The sequence below is a fragment of the Phalacrocorax aristotelis genome, chromosome 3 (assembly GCF_949628215.1).
Source record: "Phalacrocorax aristotelis chromosome 3, bGulAri2.1, whole genome shotgun sequence".
NCBI lineage: Eukaryota > Metazoa > Chordata > Aves > Suliformes > Phalacrocoracidae > Phalacrocorax > Phalacrocorax aristotelis.
In genome coordinates this window covers 84,587,048-84,614,432 of record NC_134278.1, presented here as the reverse complement: position 1 = coordinate 84,614,432, position 27,385 = coordinate 84,587,048, and the positions used below count along the sequence as shown (strand labels likewise).

At 41.5% G+C, this 27,385-nt stretch overlaps 1 protein-coding gene across 2 annotated transcripts in view; it reads right to left on the bottom strand.

The window, feature by feature from the left end:
* The window catches only part of ISM1 (isthmin 1), a 37,105-nt gene that overhangs the window by 1,934 nt on the left and 7,786 nt on the right, over positions 1-27,385 (bottom strand). The window contains exons 2-5 of one of the 2 annotated variants that reach the window (XM_075088244.1): positions 13,358-13,591; positions 5,714-5,981; positions 2,661-2,804; positions 403-492 (exon numbers count right to left, since the gene is read on the bottom strand). In XM_075088244.1, the coding sequence (XP_074944345.1) occupies positions 403-492; positions 2,661-2,804; positions 5,714-5,981; positions 13,358-13,591 (736 nt within the window). The remainder of the gene's footprint in view (positions 1-402; positions 493-2,660; positions 2,805-5,713; positions 5,982-13,357; positions 13,592-27,385) is intronic. The other variant, XM_075088246.1, reaches the window with a different exon arrangement.

The following is a 27,385-nucleotide window of genomic DNA, read 5'->3' as shown; positions in this document are numbered from 1 at the left end:
TGCTCATAAAAGTCACTGTCCTTTTTTTTATAATGTGACAGCTGTACCTAAAATACTTTTATAGTATCTTCCAATCGAGGCTTTTTCAGCAAAATGCTAAACAGTATTTTATTTTTTTCCCCCCTCCATTAGTGTGGAGCCTTACAGCTCTTTTCTGAACTAGGACAGAGAATTACTGTTTTACGAAAAAAGCACAGAAATTTGCTAAGACTTAAGAGGAGAAAGATTCTATGACAGAAGCAAGCTAAGGTTCAGATTGTAAACTTAAGCAAGACAATAAATGGCCATTATTACTGATATTTTTAATGGTAAACTCAAAATCTCAGTCCCACAGCAAGAGTCAAACCAGGAAAAGCTAAGTCGTCTCTTATCTGTTACTGAAAGATTGACGACGCTCCTTACCAACTTCAAACAGTTTGGTAGCGTTGAAGTCTTCGCTTCCTGCAAGTAAGCTCACTTCTGTGGCAGCTGTCCTGAAGGTATCTTCAATCCCTAAGGCAAACACGTGTTAGTGGTGGTGGTGTTTTCCTATTAAAACACAATGCAGTCAACTGCCACCCTGCCATCCCCTTCTTCCCCAGGTCTGCAAGGTGCTTTTGTTAGGCAAGGAAGTAATCTGAAGTTGCTGCTGGAGGGGATGTTAATTTAAAAGTATAATGACCAAGGAATCTGTGGTGTTAGAAAGATAAAGCATTAGCTTAGTGCAAAGGTCAAAAAGTTTTCAAGTTTTAGAGTTTAAATTATATCTAAGCAACAAACTGGTCAGTTATGAACCCAGTGTGGGGACAGCAGCGAGGGAACCAATTTTGTTCCTCCTCTTCCTGATACAAGGCTTCCAAGTGCCTCCCAGTACTTCAGGTAGGAACTTTGCACACACTTTACCAACAGCCACCTGGTCAGCTTTATGTGACCAGCACCTTCTCCAGAGCATGTGTCACAAGTGACTGACAAGATAAAAACAAGTATCCTAATGGAAGCTCTAAAGCCCTGGGTGAAATGGGATGGCTAAGGGTGACAGCCTTTGTGCCACTTTCTAAAACAGAGCAACATGCCTGAAGACAGGTGAGTAAGTTCATATCCATATGTGGGCAACCATTTTTCAGGAAGAATGATGCTATTACAAGATGACTGGTGCTTGCCGGTCTCTCCCAGTGCTAGGGAGTTGCAAGGTGGGAGTAGGTGAGAGATAGATAACCTCTCCAATCAATCCCACCCCCACCCCCCCCACCTATAGCAATCAAATAAAATATCAGGATCTTAAAATATCAGGATCTTCCAACAACATCCAGTGAAGTGTTTGTTATCAGTAGAGAAAACACAGATTGCCAGAAAATGCATTAATTGATTTGCTAAAGTAAACATCCTTTCCTTGCTGCTTTAGTTCGGCCCACCTACCAGCCTGATGTTTCCCCAACATTTCTGTGCCATGTAGGCTTAACACAAATGTCTCTTCAAAGCAGTGTGTGAACATGTTTGGATTCTTTTCCCTCTCCATTGAATTAAAGACCTCCAAAGAGAGCAGAAAGCTCTTATTAAAGAGCTAATGATAACTCTATGGTTAATAATGAAGTCTGTTCACCATCGATCTTCTTGCCAATGAACTTTTTCCTCATCTCCTGAACTGGGGCATAACAGTGGCTTGCAAAGCTTCAAAACAGCCTCAGGTAGCTTTTCAATAAAATTATCATAGGGTTTTGCCTTAGCTCCAGCAGTAGATGCAGAATAATAGATACCCAAGATAAATAAAGATACCCAATAGATTACCCATTACAAGACAGTGGAATTATAAACAGCAGAAGCTGCTTAAGATTACCCTTGTAATCTTAAAAATGTCAGCACAGCCTCAAAGAGTGACACCTCTGTTACTGGCATTTACATGTCAATGACTGTAGATGGGTAGGAGCTAGGGTAAGGCTCCTTGGTCATATTTTCTAAATACATTCAAGCCAAAACTATACATTCCTTCATCCCATTGTGCACAGCTGTTGCAGGACCAGACTTGCTGTTCTGTATGTCTCCAGTTATCAAGCAACGTGTAATGAGCCAGAGATGACATTTCCACCCTAACATTGACTTTCCAGGACAGGAAATTTTGTAGCTTAATGAACCCAAAGTCTCTGGAGTGCAGCAAAGCAAGTCTTTAAAACATTTTTTCATATTAATACACATGGAGTCTTAAAGCAACTCTCTATACATTAGGCACAAACTTCAAAGTCATACAATGAGGGGAAGGTATTCACAACATAGGCATGCCCATTCACTACACAGCAAAATAAGAGCTCGCTGAGGGAACAGTCAGCATAGCTGTTCTGAAATTCTAAAATTAATACAAATTTGTTTCAAGAGAGCAGATTACACCCTTTGAAATACAAAACGTACTGTGCACAAAAATGACTGCCGTAACCTAAAAAAGCCTGTGATTGTCTTTTAAGTCTCAGGGGATAGTAGAGTGCCTCTAGGAGCATGTTATTACTAGCAAAGAACCTGCCATTTCATAATGGTAGGAAAACCAGCGTGTCTCCCCACTGAAACTCTTCCCCAGCCGGGGAACAAATGGGCCCCAGGCTTCGTGCACAGGAGGGTTCCCCTCTCTCCCCTCCCCATCCTGCCCACCTCGCCCCACTCCTGTCTGACGGCAGTTCATGCGAACGTGGTCACACCTGGGCAGTTGGGCCTGTCGCAGGTCCGTGACTCAGTGGCAGTGCAGGCGTAGCCACAGGACCTTGTCCGCTTCTGATTGCCACTCCCGCAGGTGACGCTACAAAGGGACCATGGGCTCCAGTCTCCCTCACCATCAATATAATCTGCGTAAGAACAAAGATGAGGAAGGAAATGAAGAAACAAAACTCCTACTACCCAGAACTACTGTGTAGTGTTTTTTATTAAGAAGGCAAAACAAGAATGGAATCCAGATGTGTCTACCTGAAGCTTGGGCTAAATACCACGTGTAAGCCTGCTGTTTAAATGGTTTTCACACTTGATGCTCCTCAGGGAAATGCATGCAACTGTATTTGAAAAAATATTTCCTTTCTCTTTTGACCTTTTGGCAGCTGAGAATCCTCAGCTGCAAAGCTGGATCATGAACTAACAGTACACATTGATTCACATAATTTCCCTGTATACAGGAATATGTTTGCTGACCACAAACTGATCAGGCACAGGATAAATTGTGAAAACTGCAATTTTGTTTTTCAGTCCCCTGGACAGGAAACAGATATTACAGGAATACTGCCACAAATACAGAGAACCACATATGCATCTTGCACCCAGCACAACATGCAATTTGTAGTATTTAGTGTGAATTATTAAATAACATCAAATCTGACTGTTTAGTTTACTAGCAGGAACCTTCTGAAACACAACTTTATTCCCTTCTGGTAGACAGCTAAGGGCAAGCCTGCACGAAGCCTGCACAACCGTGGGTCAATGCTACTGTAAGTATCTAAGCCTCTTAGAACCAGTCTCCATTGTTTGGTGAGTTAACTGTTGCGCATCCTACCTTGTGAAGCCATGAACCAATTCCAGTTTTCTTGCCTTCCCACTGGCCTCCCCAACTAAGTGTTGTCTCTCGCTAGGGAATGTCTGGCTTAATGGATTTCTCTGTAGATTTCTACACATGTTTATCTGACCTTGTGATTGTAACTTGCAGCCTTTGCTCATTCGGGTTAAATGAGCACTGGTAGCAAAGCAAAATCAGGTTTAGTGACCCTGAGCCAGCCCTGTTCTATAGCTATAGGCTGAACGTGTATGTACAGGCAAGACAGATGGACAGATCCCTGCCTGCACTGGCCTCTGTGCTACATGCGATTCCCGCTCCCCCCTCCACTGCCTGTGAGCTTCCTGAGCTGGTTAGTAGAACACATAATTTGATTTGTACCATATGTAATGACTGACGACAACTCTGTGGGGTGCTATTAAACATTTATTGCCAGGAGTATGGGAAGGTTATATATCTCGTAGCAAGCTGCCTATATGTGGGTTCCTTGTGGCAGGGACCTTACATGCTTTTCCTCTTTTTCTTACATCGCTGCCAACTGAGAAGCCACCAGGCTTGAATCAGGTGTCCATGGTGTAATGTGGGTGGGAACATGACTACTGTCTGTGTGGCAAAGACCTGCAGTTCTGGGATTTGCTGATGGGGACTGCACTACAGCAGCCTGAATAGGCATAATGTATCTTAGAAAAATGTGATCTGCCCTCTCTACCTGGCCCTGCTCGCCTTCCCTGCTCTTTTCCAACTCCAAATTGTTTTCTCCGTGTGGCTGATGAGGAAGAGGGAGGGTGATCAGGTGCAATGCTTGTCAAACAGCCCAGCCTGGGAGGCCCAGGAAGGGCAGGCAGAGCCGTGCAGTGCTTTTCGGCAGGGGCAGGACGAGGGAGATGGATAGAGTCGTGAAATGTGTGAACAGGTCAGTGGGTGGAACTAGCATAAAAGCCCTGTATGGGCAGGATCTTCTGCTGTATCTCCTGGCCAAGGCCAATGGCACATGACATTTTAGGTTAGTCAGAAGGCCAGGAGTCTCTTCCAATTAGTAGGGTGCTCTGATGTACGACAGAGAGCTCTAGGATCATTTTTAGGCCTACCTACCTAGTCTTTGTACTGCACTATGAAACACACAGTATTTACTATTAAATATACCATGTCAGATTTTTCAGCTGGAGCATAACCTGGTCTTCTTATTTTTATATCTGTAATTCTTATTGGGTTTTTTCTACCACAATTATTTGTGAAAACAATTTTATTTTACCTAAATGAATAACTATCTAATATATGAATTCTTGGTAATAAAGTGTGCCCACAAATAAATGTAGGTGCAAAACGAAAGAATATACTTTAATCTTCTGGCCACACAATTTAATTCATATGTATGCATTTAAAATCCATGAAAAGTCTCTCTTGATTGTTAAGGCTCTAGGAATTAAAGTTAACCAAAACAGGGGAAAAATAAGACTGAATCAGGGCATGACAGCTGCTCTGCAGTATCTAGGGAATGCAACAGAAGTGCCAGGGTAGAAGTACTGTGGCTTTGAAACCCTGCTCTAACTAAAAATCTTCTGTATTGACATACAACTTAAATCAGAGAGGCTCTGAGCTACCTGTGAGCACAGATTAGCCCTTGAGTTATTCCCATGTGGAGAGTTACAGCCCCTTGGGGCAGCGAATAACTGTAACTCCTCTCTGTTTCTAGTTTCTGTAACTGTTTCATACAAAAGCTGAAAACAATTGTTTTTGCCATGACACATCTGGAAGAGAATTACACACGCAAATACACAATGTTCCTGCTGCATATGCCACTCCCCACACATGCACCAACATAATCCATCTTATTTGTGTATCCACCAAACACTACCACATTTTAGATCTTATTTAGCCAATAATTTGGTTCCCAAACCACCACATGATTCTAACTTTGTACTTATCCTTACTCTAAAAATAAATATGAAACCTTGTTTCCTTTGCTTTTAAAAAAAGTACACTTAGGACTAAAAAAAGGTCCTCTTATGATGGTATGATTTTCAAGATTATAGACTTACTAGTGGAATGCAGCTACCACAGTACAGCTTGTGTATCTGCACAGATTTGTATTTAAAAGCTGATGAACAAAAGCGACATGTTGAAAAATTCTATTTTGCTTGGCCTACTTTCATCGATGCCCCGAATTCATTTTTACAATCCCAAGATGCCTGTAAGAGGCCTGGAACACAAACTTACCATACTCTGGCTGCTCCTTGGACTCAAATGTCCGGTGACTGGGTGCGTGACTATCCCACCCACCGAGAGGGTTTAGGAAGTTGCTGTCCTCAGTAGTGCTGTCATACTTGTAGTCCTGGTCACCGCTGCTCATGCGAGTCAAGGTGGAGGACCTCTGCCACCAGTTTCTCCAGTCAGGTGATGGGACTGGCCAGCTAGGCTTGCTGCTCTCTTTCTGCAGAGCCTTGTCTGTCGCAGTGTCGGGGCCATCCACCACTTCGATGGTAACCTATGGCATTCAAAACAGACCGGTCTGTCCGTCAGTATCTCCTTCTAGTCAGTGGGAAACTTTCTATACAGCGAAGCCAAATGACTGGTGTTGCCTAGCAAAGGGGCTGTGTAACGCTGTAGGGTTCGCATGTTGTAAACCATATGCGGATTACTGAGTCCAGAGATATGCAGCAACTGAGTGATTCCTTCTGCTACCTCTGCTGAATCAGACCTTGGAACAAAGGCTAGGAAAAATCCCGCACAAAATAATAACCCATGCTGTGCCTAAAACCTTCACAGCAGAATTTTCTGCCTTATGGGGAAAAGATGTTTAAACCCAAACATATATGACCAGGACAAAGAAAACCAAATCTGTTACACTAATTATGCTGAGGCTGAATTTGAGGCAAGCATGAAGCACAGCAGCATGTAGAGCCTATTCCAAGGACTTGCACTGACTCAAGACAGGGCTAAGTCAGTCCAAGAGTGCCAAGGTGGAAGAGGCAGAGCCCAGGGCATCTGCTGGGTTTGCATCTGCCTTGTCCTCTAGTGGCAGCTTGGCCCATCCCCTTGCACAACCTCCCCACAGAGCCAGCACTTCCATCACACAATGGCGTGTGCTGTCACTGCTATGTGGAACCACACTCTGGGGTGATGAGAGCCAGCAGCTCTTTCAGCCACTACCAAGTCAGTCACTTGCTGCTAAGTCCTCTGAAGTAGGTCCTCCATCTGTGCTGGAGAGTATAATGATACCCAACCTGGTCATAGTTTCTGCAGAAGCCCAGAGCCAAGATTCAAAGTTTACTTCCCAGTTCCCTCACAGACATTATAAATGTGAATATAATTCTGCATAGGGACAACCATTGATTACTCCTCTTCTGTGCTGAAGAATGTGTAATTATGAAAAGTTTGGATAAATACTGTGCATGCATATAGGTGCCTATTTAGGTAGAAATAGGAACTAGCCATACGAAACCTTGGCTCTGAGAGTCATGCAAGCATGGCACAGTCACAGAAAAATCATACAGTGCTCTGATGCTTCATGCTAACACAGTTCAGTGATTATGCTGGACTGGCTAAACCACCATAGAATAGAATAGATTCAGCCGCAAGTGACCTACAACAATCATCTAGTCCAACTGCCTGACCAAAACTTAACGCAATGATACAGAAATGACATCAGATATGTTTATAATGTTTAAAAGGTATAGAGGTATTCTTCATGTTTTATAGATTTACAAACTCTCTTCCAAGACAGTACTCCATGAAAACTGGCTGGTGTAAAACCAGGAAAAACAGAATAAAGTGCTATTATGCTAAAAGTCATTAACGTGGCTCTATGGATTTGCATTTTGAAGAACAGGTTTAGTTTTATACAATTGTTATTAGTAAAATCACAGCAAAAAGACAGAAAAGAGTGTCCGTGTGTCTTCAGCTACCTGTGATCCACAGAGGAGTCTGACATAGGAAGCAAAAAGGAACTGCTGCCATGGCTTAATAGCTGCAGACACAGCTGCACAGACAAGAAAATGCCCACACATCCTTTTCTGGAGAAAGAACATCTTGCATCCATTTCATGCTTTGCATTTGACCGTAGACCAAGCTGTTGAAATGAAACAACTTTGAGGCTACTAAGAAGCTCCACTGGCAGAAAAAAGCAAGAGCAAGGGAAAGTGCAGTTGTCAGCCCAATAGCATCTTTACACAAGAGATATTTTACTCCCACACTAAATATGGAATTGGAATGATTACTTCATTAAACCTCAGTTTCTACAGACCAAGAATTAAAATGGATTTCATAAGTTTGGAAACATCAGGGTTAGCTCAGGGGTTCAAAATTGTTTTATCTATCCAAGCAAAACAAAGTTCTCACAATAAGTGAAAGGAAATAGTGTTACTGAGCGGTTAACTGTGCACTGCTGGCCAGTCGCAGGGCTTTAGTACTGCCCACCAAAAAACAGTATGACTCTAGTACTTTAATGGCAAGTATTTTTAAGACCACATTAACTTTGTAAGCAATGACTCAGCAAAGTGGGGAAAACATCTACCTCTCATAAGAAGAAGACAGGGAGCACTTGATAATCATTCCATTTGCTTTGGTGACCTGTAGTTACATGATAGTGAGTCAGAATGAACTCACATTTTTTCAGCCAGGTGCGGTTTGAAGAACCATAGGGATTTGATTTAAAACACTTACTCAGGATGCCAAGTCAATTTAAGCAAAAGACGGTTTGTTGGGACAGAGGAACTACTGTTGGGCTACATGATGTGCTACAGGAGAGAGAGGCACATGTAATGCACAAGCTTCCAGACCTCCAAAAGCACGGCCACTAACTCACTTTCAAGACATGTCTGTGCAATCAGATAGCCTGCTTCAGTCTGTGTTTATTACCAAGGAGGCTTATTACAAAGGCCTTTACAATGAGTCTTCCAACACACAAGAACTTACAGTGCAGCAAAAACCTCTTACATCTGGTTTAGAACTAGCTAACAGACCAAACCAGGAAGCCAATATCCATCAGGGTGACCCAAGGCCCTGGGTAGGCACACTTGTTAGCAACAGGTGAAATCACAGGGTGCTTCTTCAGTGTCACCAGGGCAGGGGGAAGGAGTTCTTCCAGCATGACTGTAACTCACTTGGCAGTACTACGGTGCTTTGCCACCCATGAACCAGGTACGAAGTTGAGGCCTGAGACCATAATGCCAATTAATAATCCCTTATCTTAAAAAGAACAGAGGTCTGGGAAGAGGCGGCATCAAGAGCGAGCCACCCCCGCATAAGCAGGATTTATTTAAAAAGCAAAATCCAGTGTAGCAGTCTGACACACACCTATATTACTTTATCCCCTGTTTTAAGCTTTGATTACGAAGTTGGTTGTTTAACATGTGGCCTAAAAAAACATGGAGTCAAAGAAGTATATAAAGAATCCTGGGATTGCCTGAATGGCAGCTCTTGGATATTAAAAGAGACTACTTCAGTCAGCTCTAGTTCTGTTTGTTTTCAGGGACTCAGCCATGCTCTGTCCAGCCCCATTTAACTGTAACACACCATCCAGAGGCAGGGAGGAAGTTAGGGCTACTGCTTGGGGTAAGCAATTGCTCCCCTATCCTGGTCTAAAATTTTGAAAAAAAAACCGCATTGACTGAAGTCTTCCCAGTACTTACAGATGGCCTTAACAACATTAGCCCATGACGATACAAATACAAATGGATATACATGTCACACAAACATGTATCTTGTTTGATCGGTTTTTATACTGGGGGTTGTTTATAAAAAGGAAAAAGAAATCAGACCTAGAACGAGAGCCATTAAAATGGTCATTTAAAGCAGGTCTGGAAAAGCTTTCATGCTGTGTAACTACTCCAACATAAACATGCTCTCTTAAAAATTAAAAAATAGACCTAGTTTAGTATTTTGATCTTGGAAACTGTTTTAAAGACTTCATTTTCTCTGACTGCTTCTTCCAGTGATTATCAAAACTGCAGATTATTTATTTTTTTTCCCCCAAGCTTCCCAAAATGTCTGTGGTAACATGGTTCTTGTACAAATCCACAATCGTCTCCAGAAGTATTCAAACTTAAAATGAAGCCACTTCTTTTATGGTTGTGTGAGCTATAAATAAGGATGTTCCTCTAAAAATTTTTAAAAACAATTGGTGTAGGTACATTAAAGCAACAGATATGCAGTCAATTTCTAATTAAACAAATGTATCAAGCACAGATGTCTTGAGACACCAACATCCAATTTTCTCCTGGCCAAAAATATACAGATTATAAATATTTTCACCGCCTGTTGGAGTGCACAAAAAGTTCTGTGTACTTCATCCTGTTTACTGAGATAATGTTTCTGATTTCACTTTAATGGTGCAAACAATGCCCTAAGCAACCGAAAGATTATGTTTCAGGAAGAAATGCATTTGCAATGCTGTGCAAGCAGTGGATTCTATGACACTTCTATTCTCTGTTTCTTTCATGCAACTAATGCAAATTTGCAATGCAGACTTTGCCATTCCGTAAAGCTGGATATGTGCAAGCCAGCAATGGCATAACTGTAGTAGCAGAACAGAAATGAGTTCATTATAAGACATTGAAATAGTAAATTTAGGTTTACAACACGTAACAACTTCCATTAAAATGGTATCAGTAGTGACACCAATTTACTTCCGCTTATGTCATGACAGCTCACTTATAACAGTTTTCTGGACTTGATGAAGGACGCTCAAAATTTGCTGGGAGCAAAGAAGACAACTTGAAACCTGAAATTTGTATTTAATGTTGTCAATCCTAGTTGCACTCTCTGATGGGTGCAACTGAACCCCAGTATCAAAAAGCTGGTCCAAAAACCAGGTCTGAATTTTGCACTCTGCATCGAGCTCTCATTGCACCATGACATTGAGAAATCTGTGCAGAGGTAATAACAGCCCTGCTACTGAAAGTGGCTTAACCATGGCCCTCTGGCATCCTGCTCTGCCTAGACCAATCTCTCTAGCTTGCTGAGAGGACTATCTAGCTCCTGGCATGGCAATGCCATGCTTTTGGTGCTGCAGAGCAAAGCAGGCGTACTGACCGGGGAGATGGTCTTGGGAGCAGGGAGTTCTCCATGGTACACACCCAGCCCAAGGACCAAGAAAATGAACACGTGCTCTCTGCTTTTTTGGGCCTTAATTTAATGAGAGCGACAATTGCTTTGCTACTGTTGTTTCTGAGGTTTTTCTAGAAAACAGTCCCCTATACTTATATTTGATTATCACCTAATAAATACAGTAATACCTGGGGACATGTTAATTTTCTGAATTCCTGTGATGTCCACTGCTTCCTCCCTGAAAGAGCACACAACCAGGGCATGATACAGCAACTGCCATCTCACAGGAAACCAGAGAAGGAATGGCCATAAAGAGAATACACTGGAGTTTCTTTTTGACCTGCTTTTTCAGGCTAAGTTTTATGTCTGTTTATTAGGTTTTTTAAATTTCCAGGTATAATTTCCCTTAAAAATGTTATTTTTGGTCTCTGCAGGTTTGTACTAGTAGAAGGGAAAAGTAGTTGCGGGTCCTTAAGAATTAAATGTGGCCACTGTGCTAGATTAACACACAGAGGCCTTTTTGTCCTTTCCACCCTCTGCCCTAGGAGGACTTTTAAATTAACACCCCCAGGATTGTAACTTACTGAGCCCAAAGCCATTGTGCAAAAAGAAAAATTAGTATTGGTTCTGTTCTCACCTGCCAAAAAGCTGATGAGAAATTTGCAAGTGAACAAGTGTCATTATTTCCATTCAGGGCAGTACAATACTGTTTAATGAGCAAGAATTCACTATAATCCTGTTTTCCTCAAAAGACTAGGCACCTTTTAAACTTTCATTGACTCTGTAATGAACTAATGGGAGTTTTCTCTCCATGAGGCCTAACTGGCTGCAACCAGGAATTTAAAGAAGCTTTGTATATCCTTATTTATGCACCTAAGTAAGCAAACTAAATATAATGCAGAACTTAGGGAGGCTGTTTCTGAAAGAGCTGATCCTTGTGCACAAGAGCTCTGGAATTAATGTTGCCCAATGTTTTCCAGTTTATAGGACTAAGCTTCCCAGTTCTGAGAGTCCAGCAAAACTGCTGACATAGCGGGCTGACACATTTCCAAGATCAGGTGGTGGAAAAAGACGTCACAGCAGAAGCAGTTACTACAAAGACAAGCCAGGGAAATGTTTCCATGTTATTTATCTATTCCCTGGCTCTAAACAGTAAATGCTCATACCAATCAGAGAAGGGTTTTGTTTCTTTCTGTACTCCTCTGTGGTTTACGTACTGTTCAAACAATGCTGCTTTACCCCATGCCACACTCGGGGGCCCCTATAGCTTCCCTGCCTTCCCTTCTTAAGGCCTTCTGGAAGACTTTTCTTGGTGTGAGGGAAGTGTACAACCACAACTTGTCAAGCATGTTTATTACCTTGGCCCATCAATTGTTGGACCCGCACTTGATCCAAATCTGCTAGCCTGCTTAAGATTGCAAGCCATCTGTGACGTAACGGGGTGTCAACTTGGAGACAGCTTGTTCTTGCCTGATCATGTTGGTCTCTCACCAACACATCTATTATATCTTTACTTACGTACTTCTTAGACATATCAAAAGGATGGTAATTTCATGGGCTGGGGGACTATAAGAAGGCAGGAATTAATTTAACCAGAAAACCAGTTCTATTAGTGTATTGTTTTTATAAGCACATCTTAGGCAGAACAACATTTCAATTTATTGTTTTGGTCAAAAGAGACTGCTTATTAATGCCAATTTTGCTTTAAGGCTCTGAATTAAAAACAAATCACTCATTTTTTCCTCTTTCTAATCCTTGAAGTTTCAAGATGCAAGTGGCTTGCAAGAGGCCATTCCAAACCCAAAAACAGTTTGAGGAATAATATGTAACAAAGTTTATTGCAGACAACTTTTTTTTACTCCAGGCAGCTGCTGCAGAAATTAACTTCAAGTCTCGGTTCCATACACATTTGGAATTGAAACTTAAAGGCGTGTTCTCTTGGGGGATGGGTGCATTTTATAATAGCATACCAAAACAGAATGTGTTTACAAACAAATTTTGCAATAGGGGATTGAAAACATAATTTTAAATACCCATTTAATATCAAATAAGAGAATATGTTCTGAAATGGCAATAGCAAAGATGGCTTTAGTATCATAATATAGGTCTATATTGATACCTACATATATGCAATCAACACTATCCAGAGAGAAAATCAGAAAAAAAAATTAAATCTGTGCATTCACTTAATACAAAAAGCATAGAATCATAGAATCATTAAGGTTGGAAAAGACCTCTAATACCATCAAGTCCAACTGTCAACCCAACTTCACCATGCCTCCTAAATCATGCCCTGAAGTGCCATGTCTACATGTTTTTGAACACTCCCAGGAATGGTGACTCCACCACCTCTCTGGGCAGCCTGTTCCAATGCCTGACAACTCTTTCAGTAAAGAAATTTTTCCTAATATCCAATCTAAACCTCCCCGATGTAGCGTGAATCCATTTTCTCTAATTCTATCGCTAATAACTTGGGAGGAGACCAACACCCACCTCACTACAACCTCCTTTCAGGTAGTTGTAGAAAACGATAAGGTCTCCCCTCAGCCTCCTCTTCTCCAGACTAAACCCCAGCTCCCTCAGCCGCTGTACCTGCTCTCCAGATCCTTCAACAGCTTCATTGCCCTTCTCTGGGCTGATATGATATGATATTATGATATCTATTGTGTTATATCTCTTATATTACATTATATTATACATTCTGTTGGTGCTACTGGTAGAGAGACAGGGTGGTCTGACTGGATTTTCTCTTGGTTCAGTAAAACAATTTTGTGAAGCTCATTAAAAAAAAATCACGTTAACATAAATTTGTACCTGAATGTTGGGATTCTGCCCATTGATATCTGCTTTTGACAGGTCAGGGAAGTTTGGGAGATCCAAGAGGAAAGATCTGGGTCCATCTCTTTGCAAGGACGTATGCCCGTTTTCCTGCCTGAATCGCTGCTTAGGGAGTGGCCGGTGGGCACCCTGGAGATCAGGGTATTCTCTTCTGTCCTCTGGGTTCAGGGTGAAGCTGTCATCAGAACGGTCATCTGCAGTGAGTGTGTTCTGAGGGAAAAAAGCAACGGACTGTAACAACAACTGAGAGGGCATGCAGTCCTGCCAGTGTTCCTGTCTCCACATTCCTGTCAGAAATCCTTACAGCACACAGACCCACGGCTCATTACTGAAACACACAGGATTTACGCCTGCTGTTTTCTAGAGTACTCATGAGCGTGCCATCTGACTCCCGCTGCATTATACTTAGTTACGGTGGTGAAAATCTGTAACCATCTGACACTAGATAAAGCTGAGTCAGCTCTCTCAGGTTCCTGTACCATTCCAGTCTTGCAGCGAGCACCTACACATCTAACTTCAAAGCAAATCTAGAAACATGAAGCTCTGATGCAACCCCTGGCAAATCAACTTGTATCACATCAAATGTGTCCCTAAAATGGTGAAAGGTATCTTCATTACAAATCGTTTCAGCTTGCTTTGTTCCAAAGTGGAGCAAAAACACTGACTGCCAAGTACATGTTGAAATTTATGGTATTAAAAGATCCTACCACTGAACTGGCACCGTCCCTGTCTCTCTCCTCGGTCTGCAACAACTTCCATCTCGTTGCCTGTGTTCCTCACCCTATTTCTCTGGTCTTGAACATCTGAACCTTCCTTCCTCTGGGATCTCAATTTCATGTTTGCCTAATGGTGGGATTGAATTTCACCAAGTTGTGGGTCAGCGGTTACTGCTTTTGTTATTGTTGAGTTTACTTTTGGGTTTTGTAGTATGTCACAGCAGGCTGCCTTCAAACCAGTAGCACTGCTGCCACTGCCTTTGACCTCACCAAGCAGATACATTTAGTATCAAAACACTTGCTCCCTGGGTTACGACTGGCCTGAGGACTTGGGGGAAAACCAGCGGAGAAGTCCAATCTCCTTACAGCTACAAAAAATGCGTGGGGCAGATTCAGCACAGGTTTTGCTTTTGACTCAGCTGAAAAATTTTAGGCTTGAAGTACTAAGAAGTACGACTGCTTTTATTTTCAGTTCATAAAGAGACAGCAAGCATGGAGAGGGTAAATGTGTAATGGCCACATGTGGTTGTGGCTCTCCTGAAGCACATTTTTGCCAGCATTTCTGGTTAAACGCCATCTCCATCCAGCTCCCCTGGCTCAAATTAAGCTAGCATACCTTTTGTTGAGCTCTCAGCTAACAGTTCCAATGCCTTTATTTCATGTTTGTTTGCTTAGAAGGTTCTAAATTGACCTTTGAAGAGATATTACAATATAATCTGATCATTTTACAGGAAAATATTCAGTCAGTTAAAAAACAAGATTTAAGAGTTAATCTGGGACTAAATTTAATTGTCTCAAACAAAAACTAAGGTGGTTCTCCTCTCCCCTACTTGCTGCACTACATTTGTAAAAAGCAAAACCAGATTTACCAGAATTAATGTTTCTTGGTATTTTCATGATCAGAATGGTTACACTCTGCAAGTCCCAAAAAGGTATTATTCATCTAGCTACAGCATGCATTCAGAAAGTTCATTCTGAATTATTGTACATGTGCAGTGCTAAAAATGTATGTGTTTTTGATAGCTAAACCAAGAGTGCTTCTCTTTACTGAAGACCAGGTAGGACTTTCAGATGCCTTTGGTTGGCCACCCATTAGCATACCCTTATTCAACATAAAGTAGAAAGCAAATCACACAGCAGCAAACTCTGGGAATCAAAATTGAGGGCCACCCATCTAACTTTAGGCTCCTTACCCATGTGCTAGTGCTTTAACTTAACACTTATTTAGCTGCAAACTTCTTGGCACATGGGGATTAAATGGCTCTCAGTTATGTCTGACTAACAACAGGGTGTAATTGTGCTGTTATGAAAGTACTTCAGAAAGGAACAAAAAAAAAGTGGTACTTAACTACTTTTTCTGGGGTATCATGCCCATAATCTTACCTTTATTAAAAATAAAGTGAGATTTTATTAAAAAAATAAAATTCTCACACACAATTTCATACTTTCCCTATCTGCTTGCCACTTCAGGAGCATCTTGATTCTCCACATAAACATACCATTCAGCGAGAGCTGGCCAAGGACTTTAGAGACCTACATTTAATTCTCTGATAAGACTTGCTGTGTGATCTTGGCAGGTCATGGTCTGTCTGTGCCTTGCTGGGGATAACAGCAATTCCCTTCCTCACTGTGATGTTTGCAGGGAGCTCAGCAACTACAATAATAAGGGCTATATAAAAAGTTTTTAATAGTGTCAGACAGATGGAATATCACATGGAGTTAGTTAGAAAATTGTCATCGTGAAGTAATGACATCAGGCTGATCAGGCCCCTACCAAGCTGCTTGGGGCAGGGACTGTCATTAGTTACAGACTGAGTTGGGGTTGTTGAATGTTAAAAATAAAAACGAAGGGGGTACATGGTAACTGCCCTATACCGAAAGCTGCTGCAGCAAGGAAGGAGATGGACCACTCTGCTTGCTCAGGGCAGCCACGATCAGATCAGAAGACCCCCGTTCAACATTAGGTACATGTTTCTAATGGCATTCACAGCCAAGCTGAAGAGCAGACTTTGCTGGCACAGGGAGAATGTGGCGTTTGTCTTTAAGAGCAGGGTTGACTAATGCCTGGCAGGAAAGACACAGGTTAAATATTGTGTCCTCTGCCTAAAAGAGCAGTGTTATCTCTTTCGGTCCCTTTCACAGTAGGACAAGCCCACACTATGTCTTCTTGGGGCTCTGTGTCATACTGTAACATAAGCAAACAGAAATGCTCAACATGCATGATTGTTTCAGTTCTTTGTTCATAGTACCATGAGCAGAAGACCATTTGATTCCAGTTACTAAAATGAACAGAATGCCTATTTTTCACGTAGATAATTCCTGGTGTAGTGTTTAAGCTGATTTGCAGTATTATTAGGAATGTGTATTTCTGGTAAAAGGATAGAAGAGGCTGTCATCAGTAAAAAGCAAGCTTGAACTGCATGTGAAGAGAAGAATATGGGCTTGTTCTGTTCTACTGCATTAACTCAGGCAAAGGATCTTCCAAGGCTAATCTAGCAGGTAAAAGTATGTCCTTACTGCAATACCAGCATCCTCTCACAAACCTCATGGTTTGTGTTCTAAAGCTTTTGATTTTCTTTTTTTTTTTTTTTTTTGCAAGGAGGGGATATTCTTCTCTTCTTATTTCTACACTATTTCACATGTTTATACTTCATACTACTTACTTTTAGGTGTACGTGATTTATATTCCTGATTGCTTTTGAGAAAGCAGTGTTGCTTGCCTCCCTTTAAAAGCTATGTCACTTCATTCTGAACTACTGACTCAGTTTCTTTGAAGTTATGACATTTCTAATTCAGGCACATTGATTTCTTACTCAAATGATGCATCTGCTCTAAATATTTTAAGATAAATTGCTTTTACTTCCTTCATTTACCAGGATTATTCACAACTTTTGAACTTTCCATTAAGATGATTTTAAGGGGTTACTCATGCTTGCTGTCAGCTACAGCTCTGCTGCCCCACGGGATCAGATATTTATAGAAGTTCCTACTACAAAAACAGCTTAGGATTTCTGAGTGTTCTAAGTGTGGATAGTGTATAAGGGCAGGAGCACATTATTCATCGTTGTGAGACAAGACAAGGCAAGGAAATAAACCGAAGAGAAAGACAATCTGCCATGTTGTTTGCATTACAGAGTAACATCCCTTGCCACACCCACCGTGGAAAAAGGGAGGGCAATAGTTCAGTACATATCAATGTCTCTGTGCCCAGCTATAAACCTGGGAAGGAGAGCAATTCACAAGGGTCTTGTGAGGATAACTTTAAATGTTGGTGATCTAGGCAGGACTTGCAGCATGGCAGGATTTAAGACACCAAAAGACAACCCTGCATGCAGGAAAAATTTCCCACCTGATACTGCAGTTTAACTTTTCTAATGAAACAGGTGTTTTAACTCCCTCCATTGCCCTCCTATTTTGTTTCTCTCCCTGTCACGTTAGACAATAGCTGCAGGGAAGTGTACCATTTCTCTTTCCCATGGGGAAGTAAAGCAGAAATGAGAACTTATAAAAATACCAAACTAAGGAAAAAGGGAATTTCGCTGCATTTTTAGTAGGTGAGGAATCCATCTCCCTCCTCTCTTCTGTATTTTAATCCCATTTCCGGTTCTGAAAAACCACCCAGACAGAGAATAAGTGAGGAATGACTGGAGCTACAGAAAATAGTCTGGAGCAGCTGCTCTTTCTCTGTCCTTCATATTTCTTACCTTTCTTCATTCCCTCCCCACTTGCCAAACTAAGGGCATGGTTGCAAGCACTGCTGATTATGGAGTTGAAAGACTTTGGGGAAACTGATGCAACTTATATCACTAACAGCTCCCAGACAGCAAGGGAGTCTATTATGAAATCCCTGCTGCAGTTACATTACTTTTTATTTCTTGTATACTCCTTTGAAATATCGTGTAAAATGATCTTGACAAGAGGCCTTGACTTAAAAACCGACAGTCTGTCAATGCACTTTCATGATGCACCTGTACACCATCTTCAACCACCAGGAATAAGGAATGTTTATTTATTAGGAAACTTCACAGACGCTATAAAAGATTACATTGCTATCACAGACAAAATGAGGCCTGGGGCCTTCACAGAAGACCATTATAGCTATTAGGACTGTTTTCATTTCCCACCTGCCTAAACAGATTGTTTTGATTTTGAAGGCCATCATGTGTTTCCAGGTTAGTGCTAAATGATCACTTTAAAATTAACCAGTCTGGGGAGGCTGAGTAACACACCGGGATACTACATGAGACTTTCACCTCTGCAGATCCAAGATCTGTAATGAACTTGGGTGATCTAATTTCTGGGTTTTATTTATTTTTTTGTCTGTCATAAGCACCACAGCACCTAGCAGGAAGAGGTATGAGGACAGTGTTAGGTAAGCAGACAGTGAAGTTAACAGCTGAAAAGCATTGTCAAAGACACACAGAGAAAAATTTCTTCTATCATTAATGCCACATACAGTCCAGGCAGTCAGAAGACCTTTGTTCTGTTCTTAGCTGTCTTGGCTTTCTCATTAGCAGGCAAATCACCTGGGTTCCCAGTTCATTTCTGTGTGACTAGGCTCAAAGCATGCAGTGGAACTAAACCTCACAGCTCCGGTTCACTCCAAGGAATCACTGATGTATCTCCAAAAGAAGTCAGACCAGAGGGGTGTCATGTCAACCACTCAGCTACTGAGACACTCATTTTTTCTTAAAATGTGCTTCACATCCACATATATCAGTGAAGTGACAGGCCTTACTTATCTTTAGAAAGCCACACAAGTTAATTGTTGCAATAATTAATAGCACGTTTTAGATAATCACTGTTCATAAATCATTTAAAATTGACTGCATTGGCTTGCATGTACACAATGATTTTCACTAAGGGGTTCCAAAGTAGAGCATCTGCTTCAAACATTGTGTAAACAGAAGATGAATCACTGATTACAGTTAATACTTAAAAAAAAAAAAAAGAGTTCTGTTTATCAGGGTCTATTTTTTAATAATTCTGCTTAAGTCCCGCAAAATGAGTAAAATGACATTGTATCCAGTTCTTTCTAACTCGCAGAACATCTGCATGTGTGACTTAAATGGCTATGCAAAGCTCAAATCCAGTCAGCCCCTAGGGTACTGCTAGGGGACATGTTAGCTTCAGGGGCTGTATGGCTCTTGAAGTTATTTTTTTCTGGGGAGAATAGGATGGAGTTGCAAATACTGTTGCAACTACGACAGCAGAAATTCAGAGTAGACATGTTGATCCGCAGTCACTGTTGGCACTGAGGTCTTCTGTAGATGGCTTAAATGTTGGGTACCAGTGGCAGCACAGTTAGGCAATGAGGTGCTTGGGACACCCAAGTATACACTCAGCCCACCACAGCTGAATTTCTGGTGTACACTGGAATAGCTCTCAGGAGCTGTGTACAGCGGAAGGAGAAGCTCAAAGCATCCGTGCACATACATGTCAGAATTACAGCTTTTGAATTTTAGGGTTTTTACACAAAAACCTTCTAGGCCTTACAGTTAGAGAAAATCTTGAGAACTGACCATGTAGCTGGGACTTTTACTATGGCTGCAGAGATTCTAGCGAGGTAGTGTTGAGGCCCCCCTTCACGCCTAAGGTCTAGCAAGTCCCAGACCACTCTTTCAAGGCACACAGCCAACACTATGACAGGACCTTCCGCAGTGGAGGAAAAGGCTGTTGCCTTGTTGAACCATCTGAACTGCTACATCCTGAATGCTGGAGCAGCCCTACTGCCATTCCTCCACTACTGAGCCTGTTAATTCACTTGCAGTCTCCAAGCTTTGGTCCATCCTTAATTCAGTCTCTGGTTGGGAATTTCTCTCACCAAGCTCCCTGACTCTTCCACACCGTTAGCGAACAGTGGGTCCACGTCTGAACTGCTCTGGCAGACAATGTCTTTTTCCTCAGAGCTTAAGGAGAAAGCCAACTATATTTGGATCTGGCAACCTTTCACTACATGCTGTGGACACAAATTTCACAGCACTGCTATTTTTTATGCTCCGTTGTTTGCTTGTATTCCATGTTTTCCTTCAGCTGGAAAATACAAACAGCTTGGAGGTGAAGAACTGCCAGTTTGTATAAACACTTTGATAATAAAGAGGACTTGGTGGTGATTACAGCTCAATGTCTGCTGGAAAAAACAGAGGTCCTTTAGCAAATTTTCTAACATAGTACACTCTGGTGCTTTGTTCAGCAGATATTCAGCCATCCATGGGATTTCCAAGCACACAGAATTAAAATTATGTAGAGTTTTGACAGATGTTCAGTGCCAAGTTTTCCTTGTAGTTAACAGATATTTTCAGTTGCCTAAGTTGGTGGTAAACATTTAGCTGTTCTTCATGACTCTGAAGATCTTCCATGGAACCATTGCCTGGCTGGAGCTCTCCACACAGGATGCATTGATTTAGCAGTTGAACAGGCAAATGTACAACTGAAGAGTAGCCCACCTATTCCACTACAATAACCAGTGGTGCTGAAATGCAAATTCTTTGAAAGTTCTGATTCTTTTTAGGCTTCATTAAATACTTGCATAAAATCAGTAATATAATAAAGCTTTAAATATAATCCATATATGCCATAGCTAAAGTTAATTGAGCAAGTCTAGTCTCACCCATCATTTGAAATCTGCGTCATAATTTACATATTGGATTCCATCAGAATGGGAAAGCCTGCCTTAAGCTGCAATCAAAACCGCAAAAGCAAAGGAAATCCAGAATATTAATACTTCAGGTACACAAGATTTTGGGCAGGCTTTGCATGTGAGCACCCACAAAGAAAGAAAAGAAAACAAGCATACATCTGAAATTATTTTCATGGGTTTTAAAAAAGGTCCTTTTGCAAGTTCATTTCACTAAATCACTACGGCTAGGATTTCACTAGGTGAACCAGCTTTAATAAATGAAGTTTTCATCTCTCCCTAGCTGAAAGAGTAACCTTACTTGAAGCCTTTTCAATTTTCAAAGTTGCCTTCAGCTGTTAGTTTCCAAGAAACAGTGATTCCCAGCCTCATGTCTCCCTCTTATATGACACTGAATATCTACCCTATGCTTTCAAAAGTGTCTGTGACTCTGGCTGTGATAGCTGGCAGATGTTTTGAGTCTAGAAAGTGTTTAGTCCCTGTGGACTAAAAGTTACATGATGACTTCATCACATAAGCAAAAGCTAATAATGGGAAAGCAAGAAAGCAGACAAGTGTTATATTCCAAAAACATGATGTTTCCTGTGCTTCTGGCAATACTAATTCACTTGAGTCTTGATGCTCAAAACACACACACCATCGAATCACTGCAAGATAATTTACTTGACCCTCCCTTAGCTGCCTTCCCCACCAATACTCATTTTTCTTTTGATGGAAGTTAGTGGGTGAAGGCAGAGGAAAGGCAGTGTTTGTTTACACTCAATATCTATGCACCGACTATATGCCTCACAACACTCTCTGGAAGGGCTTGTTACTACACCCAGGAGTTTACAGCAGAACAGCAGCAGAAATCTGAGCAGCTGCCTCAGGACCACACGCCTCTGCTCCTGCAGAGAAGGGTTCTTTCAAGCCTAAGTGTACAGTTTTACCCTCTCCATTTAGAAAACTTCAGGACTGATACACGAGCAACTCTAAGTCGTTAGTATAAATGGCATCTGTACACACAGTGCATGAACTGTATTATTTTTGTATCAAGGCATCAGTAGTGGACATTATGCCCTCTCTCTACATCTCCGTGAACTGCCCTAATGACAGAACAAGAGAAAGAAACAAGAGGAAGCAGATACACAAGAGAAAGGCCTCCCTCCAGTGACATTATGGGGAAAGAGAGCAAGTGAGTAGATACGCAGTACACCATGTCAAGACAATGTGAAGACCCTTCTCTGTTTAGGAGGGGAGAGAGAAAGGATTTGCCCTGAAGAGAAGTGCAGGCTTTTGGTATTGGGAATTCTATGCATATATAGATACATTTTCTTAGAACAGTAAGGGAGGGGGGCTATTTCCTAGAGCTGATTAAAGAAGCATGACTCGATTTTCAATTTCAAACGACTCGGGGGGCATTCCAATCGACTGCAGACAGGAAATGAATACCATACATGCACTGAACAAGGCAGATGCTTTTGAATCTGACACTTAAGTGGAAAGAAAATATCTTCATTTTTGTCTCCCCTCCCCCCCATGATCACTAGTGAGTTCTGAGCTATTTTTAGGATAAATGGTTTTATTTTTCAAACTTGTTATAGTCTTAACATGTGCCTGAAGCCACCCAGACGCCACTGACAATAAACTGTATGGAGAAGGCCAAACGCATCTTTAGATTAGTCCCAGCAGCCAGATGCAGCAGCAAGGTAGAAGAGCAAAGGTAAGCAGTTCAGGTTTGAGATATCCTAACCTCCTTTGTCAAGGAACAGAGATGAGACCCTAGCTGATATGCCAATTCCCAGGGAGGGAGAGCTACTTCTGTACAAGAGAGATTCCAAAGCATATATAGCAGACACGTGGCAGAGCAGGTTGGAGGAGCATTTCCTGGTAGGCTGTGGCACAGAACTCACTTCCAGCTTCTTAACTGTGCTAAAGAGATAAATACACCCCTTTTGTCCTCATACAGCTCTTAAAAGTAAACTGCAATAATCATCATGGAAGTATTATGGGGTTTATAACCTGACAGCAATGTAATCGTGGCTCCTTTTATCAACAGCAGCAGTGCGCATTGGGGAATTGGCACTCTTTCCCCCCACTTAGTCCACATGTGTGCAAATGCACGATTTCAGCTGCAAACCGAAGACTTCAATAGGATAAAGGAAAAAATAAAAGAGAGGTGGTATTAATCTGGCCTCACTCTGATGTTATAATTAGTTCATTTTATTTTGATGTTAAGATTGCCACTGTTATATTCCTAAGAACATGAAAAAAATATCCTCTTATGAGAGACAGGAGAAGAAAGAGGGATGGGTAGGTGAGAAAGGCAGCTCTGATTTACATTATTCCAAAAGCCATGAATGCTAGATCAAAGAACAGCAAGAATCAAATTCACTGCCACAGAAGGATTTCAGCAGCTTTTTCAGAGCCATTGATCCCTCAAGGGCAAACTCTTTTAAACACTAGACGATGCCTCTAACTAGCCAGAACTCCCACCTTATACTGGCTAAACCTCATATAGTTTGCTTTCAGCAGCTGGCATACTGGGGAAAGCAGAGACAGCTAAGACACTGCTGTATCTGGGCCTGATGAAGGAGACATACAACAGAGCGCAGAAATAGCATGTGTGCATTTTCTGCACCAGATGTTGCCTTTTTAATGGCAATCATGGTAGATGTTAAAAAAAAGGACACCGAAGAACTGTGCATTTGGTGACCACTGATACCGTGGAGTGCCTTGTCCAAGGACAGAATGCAGTCACCCTGCCCCAAGCCCTGGGCAGGGCTTGTTTGCTCAGTGCTGACTTGCTGATAAACAAAAAAATCACCTCATTTTTTTGTTGTGGGATAAGACATCTAAGTAGCTACCACAGCTCAGCCAGCAAGCGGTGACTTGTTCAGGAGTTTGGACTCCTGAACACCCAGAAGGCACAGGATCCAACCCTAAATCAGGTCCTGAACTGTCAAATGCACTAAAGATTGTCATCTTTCTTCCCCCCCTTCCCTTCCTTGAGTCAGGTGTCTTTGGAGTCTAGTAGAGAAGCGTCCGGGTATTCTGCCTTGTCCACACACTTCAGGGTCAAGCCTTAAGCAAGAGCCATTGGAATTGGGTGCAGTAAAGCAGTATCACCTGGTGCATCCCCAGATGGTCTCCTAAGAGCTGCCTTTGAGCTTCTGATACAGATCCGCTTGCACAGGCTCTTCCTGCTGCCATCACCATGTCCCTGGGAATACTCCATTCATCCTGCCTTCCACACCCGCTACGTTACGCACATGGCTACTACAGTGCATTAGAGATTATTCAGCTCTTTCCAAGCTCTGCTTGCAATTCAAAGTCTACCTACTCCCACCAGCACTTAGTGCAACTCGGTATCTTACATATGTTCATGAAACGGATGACCAATTTCCTCTGCATGTTTTGATCAAGAGCTAGCACTCCACCAGGCTAAATAGTTAATTTGAAACCTTTGGCACTATTGTTCCAGTACACCTGAAGACACAGACATAGTGTGGCTGCCCTTTGTTCCCTTTTGATATGTATTTTCACAAATATTAGACATATACATATCAACCCCTCTATTCTTTCGTCATAAAAGCTTGGTCTCTAAAGCACAAGATGAAGAATAGGTACTCCACTGGCCAGCTGCAGCAAGCCTTTCATAAATAACACTACAATCAACCCCTGTAAGGGAAAATGATACTCCAGAAGCTCTACCCTGACATACATCTGTTTTCCTACTGTAGAAAGGAACAAGAAGATAGAAAAAGGTAGATGCTGAATGCCTAAACAAACTCCGAATTAAAAAGAGATGGTAGTAGTAACGTTGGATGAATTGTAAACCACCTGCAAATGTTAAGATTGCTGCACTCTTCTGCAGAACATTGAGTCTATACTGCAAACCTCCAATAGACATGGTCTGTGCTCTATAAAAATCATGATGAATGCAGACTTGTTTTTATATTATGGAGGTCCTAATCCTCCTCCTCTTCTGCCTTTGCTCTATTGTTACAACATCAAAGACCAACTGCTGGCCAAGATACAGTCAATATGAAAAGGGCGACCAGCAAATTTACTGCTTGACTTCATTCCCTTTAAATGGAATAGGCACCATGGCCCTTTTCCAAAGTCCAATCACAGACATATATCTTTTTTATTGGACATCATGTACAATAAAGTGAAGCTGTAACTTGAAAAAAAAAATTAGAACACCTTAAAAAAATCCCATGAGGTGAACATTCCTTTATAAAAATATCACTGTGGTTACATGTTTTGAAAAACCTCCGGGCACTCTGCAGTGCAAAAGGCATGGGCTGGCTAGGTTATAGTTTAGCTAAGATGCATACCCATGTCTAATATCTAGTTGGTTTTTTACAAAAAAACAAACCAAACCCTAATAAAAAGTGATATATTTAAGACAGACTGCCAGTCTCATTCAAATAAACTGAAATGGCAGCATTCATGTCACAAGAATCGTTTACTGCTTTGTTACAGCCTGCTCTGTGCAGTGAACCTTTACAGCCTTCTTCAGTCTGGAGAATCTTAAAATCCACAGCACAAAATACCAATATATACACTGCATCTTGAACAACTCCAGTCTGATTACTGAGGTAATTTCAAGAGACAGTTTCAGATAAGAGCTGCATCTGTAGACATACAGGGGCAGCTTTCTTGCTACTGCATTGCTAAATAACTTCTTGCCATAAAATTAAATAGTTTATAAACCACCTATATGATGTAGGAGGTGAGCATATTGGGGTGTTACAGAATCCATGCTAGATTATTGACATGTATTTATGGCTTTTATTTTTTAATACATTTTGTGAGATGTGTTTGTTTTAAACTATGAATCCTTTCTGTTTCTTTGGGTAACTTGTGCAAACAGACATTAGTAAATATCCGATTACTAATGTTATATCTAGATCAAGTCCATACTGATTTTAAAATCCTGCACTGATATATGTGGCAGATAAAACCAAGCTAATTTATGTTTTGTTACACCTATTGTAATCTTTGGCAGCTGGTTCAGGGGAGTAATTATGGTTTCCTCATGGCAAAATCTGCTGCTGCCATGTTACTTCTGAGGCAAGAAAGATACTGAAGCTACATGGCTAATTCTTGAAGCACTAGCTTCAAAAAATACGTGTCTTATCACTAGGTCCTCTTCCGTGAGCTTTCCCTTACGTCATGCTCTGTTGTCAGGCACCTCCTCTTTCCACCACAGCCTACAGCGCAGACCTTCTGGACCTCACCTCCTACTCAGCCTTCCCAGGCATGTACAAGAAAAGGTGTTTCGATGATAGCGTTCAATTGTTCAATACCTGAACACCAAACTCAATGGCAATGCAAAGGCAAGATGCCTGAAGGAAGCTTCCTGGAAGTTAAACCTGGCCCACTGACTCAGTAACCACTCCTTAGAAAGGGAGGCATTCACTTTTTTGAACAGTACTGTAAACAGCACCAGAAATAGATGGGATGCATTATTTGGGTGGTTTTTAGAGACACTTACACTGTACTCATAATGGTATTGTCACAAGTACTGATCTCAACAGCCATGCGGGCAAAGAGGAAATCTAAATCTTTCCAAGGAAGAAAAGCAGTCCAGGATTTTCCTGTGTGTGTGAAACCAACAATGAAATATAATGGATGGGAATGAATTAATGCAATCTGGAAAAAACCACACACCAAAGCCCAGCTTGTTCTCATGGACGGAGGTCCAGATTATGTGTATTATGGGCACATCAGTTCTGTAGAAAAACTGAGCTGTAAAAGACTCAAATCTGAGAGGAACTCTGGCTAGGCCTGCAACCAGTACAAGTCATTGACTCATCTTGCTTTGTGAAAGTCAGTGGAGCAAGGTCAATTTAAACACACTCAGAATATAGGTCTTGCATGGAGGTGTGAAAGCCAAGGACACCTGAATTTCTCCTGCCTTTCAACATGGGCTGACTCCACCAAGAGTGGTGAGAGAAAGATTTAATCTTTGATTTTCCTTTCTCATCTTTATGAGCACCCTAATAACCATTACTTTAGAGTAGCTTAGAGGTAAACAACTCCAGGCCTGCTTTCATCCTGCTGACTGCTAAAAGGGAGGAATAAAGAAACATGACCGACTGCTACGAGTTCTCCAAGCACTGAAAAACAAGGGCAAAAGGATAGAGGAACTGCTTAGCAGTACCGCCCACACCAGCTCCTCTGACCAAGCGTTATACTGCCACAAAACTGACTGCTGTGGCAAGCCATCACTTATTATTATAATAAGGTACATTTTACTTTGTTTTCTTTTGTTTTCTGGTATTTCAAATCAGAAGTACATGGAAATACCAACACTGGAAACATTCTGCTCTTACTGATGTATCAATGAGCTCACTACTCTTATTTCTTGGAAATAGTATTCATTATTCTATGCTTTGGACTATTAATTTAGCCTGATATTTTCTGTCTTCAAAACTTGTAAAATTGGTATCCTGAAGGCACAATGGTATTAAAGGGCAACAGCAATCACTGCATCATTTAATGCTTCCTTTTGCAACTTACTAAAGCACTTTGTATTTTTCTGCTCTAAGTTATCACTTCATTATTCATTTGTGACAGCACTTACAGCCTCCATTCAGGCCTGGAGACCTATTATGCTACACATTGTACACAAACACCAGCACAACAACAGAATTGCAA